The sequence below is a fragment of the Ranitomeya imitator genome, chromosome 3, assembly GCF_032444005.1.
Source record: "Ranitomeya imitator isolate aRanImi1 chromosome 3, aRanImi1.pri, whole genome shotgun sequence".
NCBI lineage: Eukaryota > Metazoa > Chordata > Amphibia > Anura > Dendrobatidae > Ranitomeya > Ranitomeya imitator.
Window position 1 is genome coordinate 832,383,329 of NC_091284.1, and position 6,152 is coordinate 832,389,480.

Consider the following 6,152-nt stretch of genomic DNA (forward strand, 5'->3'; position numbering starts at 1 on the left):
TAGCTAGTCCTGAAGATAGAAATATAAGCCTACCTTGCCTCAGAGAAATTCCCCAAAGGAAAAGGCAGCCCCCCACATATAATGACTGTGAGTTAAGATGAAAAATACAAACACAGAGATGAAATAGATTTAGCAAAGTGAGGCCCGACTTACTGAATAGACCGGGGATAGGAAAGATAGCTTTGCGGTCAACACAAAAACCTACAAACAACCACGCAGAGGGGCAAAAAGACCCTCCGCACCAACTAACGGTACGGAGGTGCTCCCTCTGCGTCTCAGAGCTTCCAGCAAGCAAGCAAAAACAAAAAAGCAAGCTGGACAGAAAATATAGCAACAAAAGTAACACAAGCAGAACTTAGCTTATGCTGAGCAGACAGGCCACAGGAACGATCCAGGAGGAAGCAAGACCAATACTAGAACATTGACTGGAGGCCAGGATCAAAGCACTAGGTGGGGTTAAATAGAGCAGCACCTAACGACTTAACCTCATCACCTGAGGAAGGAAACTCAGAAGCCACAGTACCACTCGTGACCACAGGAGGGAGCTTGATCACAGAATTCACAACACCCATCATCGTGGTTGCTAAAGACCTTCATCAAGGAGAGGGCCAAATCCTTTGAAATTCATATTCTGCAGATTTGCCAAAATTTTCTAAAATATTAGATTAGAGGCAAATTGATTAGCTCCAAATCGCAAGTACCCTGAAAAGACGTGTGTAACACGCTAAAGTTTCTTAAGACTATGTTCATCCCTTTTCAAGCTCTTTCATGCAAACACAGTCTTAGTAATGTCCCATTGACCCCAACATATATGGCTATGGGTCCCTGGATGGTAACTATTCTTCACTGCTGTGCTGTCGCACCTTATCTGTAAAGTTTCTTCAGTGCTTTTTCTACGGCTAAGATGCGGCATTCAATCTCTATTGATTCACCATAAAATGGCTGCTGCACTCCTTGCCTCAGCTTTTATGCAGACTATCATAGTCTTTGATGACTGGCTGCCCTAAAACTGTGATGTGATTGCTGCAAGGCATTATGGGGAAGTTTGTGCGACTATGCCTGAGGTCTTGTGAGCCTTCTATGGTTGATGCAATCTTATGCTTTGTGTTAAATAGCAGCAGGAACTATTTTTGGTGATTTTTGTGAATTCTATCGCGAAATCAAGAAAATCGTCAAATCTATCAAATTTCTTAAAATTCAGCCCAAATCCGATTTGCATTGAATTAATTTGCTTATTTCTAATCAATAATTATTGTACACATTCTGTCTGTCCATTCTATGATATACTAAGGTTTTCCTTTTTTTTTCTTCAGCTTGACACCAATCCATGGCCAATCAGTCTGATGCCATGTTTGTGCTCGTTGGATTTCCGGGGCTGCCGGAGATGTACCATACTGGGGTTTCTTGTATATTGTTTCTTGTGTATGTCACTTCCCTCTCGGCTAATAGCATGGTTGTCCTGCTGGTCGTATGGAAAGAACATCTTCATCAGCCCATGTACATCATCATTATGAACTTGGCCCTCTCTGACATCTTGTTTGATACAATAACTTTGCCTAAAATTATAGCCAAGTACTGGTTTGGAGCTGGAACCATGATGTTCTCTGCCTGCATGTTCCAGCTCTTTTGTGTCCATTCCCTGGGGTCTGTTGATTCATTCGTGATCATGTTCATGGCGGTTGATCGATATGTGGCCATTAGTAGACCCCTGAGGTATCCTACTATCATTACAAACAAGCGGACCATAATTATCTGCATCTTCCTTTGGTTCCTTGCAGCACTCGTCTCCTTAATCAATGCCGCCTGGCACGCCCGTTTTCCATATTGCGGCTCTCGAAAAGTTAACAATTGCTTCTGTGTAAACATGGCGGTCATGGTTCTTGCCTGTGGTGATATCTCACTACTCAATCAGACGGTGTTTTACATGGCCATGACGGTTCTCCTAGGTCCATTGTGTTACATTATCATCTCATATGTGTTCATCATTGTGAAGGTCTGCTCATCGGTGAGAACTGAGGGTCTACAGAAAGCGTTCTACACGTGTGTCACTCATCTGTTCGTCATCACCATGTACTATGGCCCTCGGGTGTTTGTGTACAATGCCTATCGCTTCAACATAGTGTTCAGTCTAGACATCAGCGTCTTACTTCTCTGCCTTTACACGTATCTCCCCCATGTTCTAAGCCCAATTATCTATTGTCTGAGGACTCAAGAAATCCGGCAGGTCATAGGAAGAGTACTAACAAAGAAGTTTGGGATTAAAAAAAATGAGATTAGTATACACTGACCCCAAGAACATATTCTGAAGATCTCCGGCAGTCCCAAAGAGAATGAATAGAGCAGAGATGCGCATGCTCAACCTCCGCACTTTCCAGAGAGGACTATGTTCACAGAATCGGTGGGGTTCAGATCCCCAACAATTTGGAAATAATCCTTTACCTCGTTTTTCTCATTTCATAACTTCAAATCTTGATACAACCCCTTTGAGAATCAACTATCTATTGGTTCTGATATAAACGCTAGAACATTGCGAGGCCTGATCTTTGGGAATCGTAAAGATTGCCAACATGGGGGACCCTGTTATCCAGTTTCCCCATTCACTTGATATCACATAGGAACCAAAATGGAGCGGTTGTTGAGTATGGACCAATTTACTATAGTTTAAAGTCCATCGATTCAGTTCCTGCTTCTGACCAAATGTTCATGTAAATTTCCATTCTCATAAAGACAGTAAAGAAATAGACGAAAAATATAGACAAATTCATATTTAACCTAAAAGATTATATTGTAGTTTTATCATGTGACTTATATTATTTACTCACCACATGTTCTTAATCTTTCTCCTATCCTAGGGAGTCACTTGACTTAAACACATATGTCTTTTAGCTTATTTTAAGAAAAATTAAATTAAAGTGTTATTCAAAACTTTCTATTGACTTGTCAACTAAGATGCAGTTGTAATACACATCCAATAAAAATATAAAATTGCATGATGATTTTTACGAAAGACAGAAGCGATGGAGCTACGAAGCACAGCGGATGTAACTAGATCAAAGAGAAGGGAAGAAAGATGTACAGATACAAAGATCAGAGCAAATGTGACAAGCACCTATTAACAGGCACATGGGAAATAGTGGAAGGTACAGTGACTTCAATATACAATGGCTTGAAAAAGTCTTCATACCCCTTGAACTTTTCCACATTTTTCATGTTATACCGACAAATTTAAATGTAGTGTATTGGAATTTTACATGACACCTAGAGGTGAGCTAACTTGTTTGTAAAACGTTCCAAATCTCAAATTCGGCAAGCAAGAAACTTGCTTTTTCCAAAGCGTTTGATACCGTGCCGCACAAGAGGTTGGTACCAGAGGCGTAGCTAGGGGTTCAGACATCTGAGTGGGCCCCTAACCTCTGATTACAACTATGGTGATACACCCTAATAGTGGACGTAGGAGAACGTCAGCAGATGATCCTGCTGCAACTAAAAAAAAAAAAAACATCTCCACAAGACCAATACTGATATTACCACCATATTGTGACCATATAGGGGTAGATACCAGTCCTACAAAGCATACAAGTGATTACAGCACAGTTACAGGTGGTGACTTACCACTGACGTTCTTTCTGATGGAATCGTTCACTTTTCCCGTCTTTTCCATCTGGTCCAGACCGACATGGCGACTTCTCCACCCAGGACTCGTCTGCAGAAATTACAACAAAGACACATTTCACTTCTCACATTCCAGCCATCACCATCTATTCCCAACCTGCACAAACCCCTCATCCTGCTGATACTCCAATACTGAGCCGCTGCTGCCGTATGTGTCCATATTACTGCTCCTGCTGTGTGGTACAAATACAATGCTCCTCATACTGCATCACATAGTAATGCCACCACTGTGCCCTTACATAGTACAATGTCTCCTTTGTGCTCTCACAGTAGAACCAAACTCTTTACAGGCCCCCACAGTAGTCCCCACACTGTATATAGGCCCCTACACTGTATGATGGCCAGACAGCAACCTTCAAACTGTATAGTGACCCCTGTGTTAGCTCCCACACTGTATAATGACTCCTGCCTTAGGTCCCACGCTGTGTAACGGCCCCCACATTCTCTACCACACTTTATAATGACCCCTCCATTAGCTTCCACACTGTATAATGACCCCCGCATTAGTGTCCACACTGTATAATGACCCCTGCATTAGTGTCCACACTGTATAATGACCCCTCCATTAGCTTCCACACTGTATAATGACCCCTGCATTAGTGTCCACACTGTATAATGACCCCTGCATTAGTGTCCACACTGTATAATGACCCCTGCATTAGTGTCCACACTGTATAATGACCCCTGCATTAGTGTCCACACTGTATAATGACCCCTGCATTAGTGTCCACACTGTATAATGACCCCTGCATTAGTGTCCACACTGTATAATGGAACCTGCATTAGTGTCCACACTGTATAATGACCCCTGCATTAGTGTCCACACTGTATAATGGAACCTGCTGTAGCTCCCACTCCTTGGATTCTGGTCACTGTCTGTCCCTCTCTGTGGGCTGATACTTGCACAGCCGTGAAATATATGACAAAGACATAAATAGAAGAAACTGCCAGTGGGTGCGTATAGAGGCCAGCATATGGGTATAGCTCCCTGAATGTGTCTAGGTAACCCTAAAGGAATACTCTCGTCTGGACAAGACCCCAAAGAGGGAAATGGAAATGAGGGAATCAGAAAAAAGAGGGGGAGGTAGAATATTACCCATCTAAAGAAAAAAGTACACCCCCTGGCTCTTCTATTCCTTTTTCCTCTTCTCCCCCTTGGGGATCTTGTGGTCTAGACTGAGTATATGTAAATGGACCCGCACCCATTTACCCATACACACACTGTATAATGACCCCTGCATTAGTGTCCACACTGTATAATGACCCCTGAATCAGTGTCCACACTGTATAATGACCCCTGCATTAGTGTCCACACTGTATAATGACCCCTGCATTAGTGTCCACACTGTATAATGACCCCTGAATCAGTGTCCACACTGTATAATGACCCCTGCATTAGTGTCCACACTGTATAATGACCCCTGCATTAGTGTCCACACTGTATAATGGAACCTGCTGTAGCTCCCACTCCTTGGATTCTGGTCACTGTCTGTCCCTCTCTGTGGGCTGATACTTGAACAGCCGTGAAATATATGACAAAGACATAAATAGAAGAAACAGCCAGTGGGTGCGTATAGAGGCCATCATATGGGTATAGCTCCCTGAATGTGTCCAGGTAACCCTAAAGGAATACTCTTGTCTGGACAAGACCCCAAAGAGGGAATCGGAAATGAGGGAATCAGAAAAAAGAGGGGGAGGTAGAATATTACCCATCTAAAGAAAAAAGTACACCCCCTGGCTCTTCTGTTCCTTTTTCCTCTTCTCCCCCTTGGGGATCTTGTGGTCTAGACTGAGTATATGTAAATGGACCCGCACCCATATGTGATTTTCTATTTGCACCTACTTGCTGTTTCTATTTTCTTCTGTCTGGCTATTTATCATCTTAATATATACTTACCTTGTAATGTCTTCACATCCTGTTCCATACAGATGAGTCCGGATCCCAGAATTCTAAGAGGCGGAAGTTCACCGACCTCCATATTGGGACACTCAAGTGATGGGCGTCTCAATTTGGAAACTTCTTATGGTACCAGCCTCTTGCGCGGTACTACCAGCGGAACACCGTCCACCACACACACTGTATACGCCATACGCACCACACACCCACACACACTGTATACGCCATAGGCAGTACACACACACACACTTTATACTCATCCTCTTGCGCGGTAACAGCAGCGGAACACTGTCACACCACACATACACTGTATACGCCGTACGCACCACACATACTGTATACGCCGTAGGCAGTACACACACACACACTTTATACTCATCCTCTTGCGCGGTACCACCAGCGGAACACTGTCACACCACACACACACACAGTGTATACGCCGTACGCACCACACACACTGTATACGCCGTAGGCAGTACACACACACTTTATACTCATGCTCTTGTGTGGTACCACCAGCGGAACACCGTTGCAAACATGCCACTGCCGGGATCAGCCGAATGACTCACTGACCGCCGCCATC

The 6,152-nt window shown here is 43.6% G+C and overlaps 1 protein-coding gene across 1 annotated transcript; it reads left to right on the forward strand.

Moving 5' to 3' along the window:
* Positions 1–1,327: 1,327 nt before the first annotated feature.
* On the forward strand, positions 1,328–2,287 carry LOC138671828 (olfactory receptor 2AT4-like). The gene has a single exon (XM_069759963.1). The coding sequence runs from the start codon at positions 1,328–1,330 to the stop codon at positions 2,285–2,287; it is 960 nt and encodes a 319-aa protein (XP_069616064.1).
* The last annotated feature ends 3,865 nt before the right edge of the window (positions 2,288–6,152 follow it).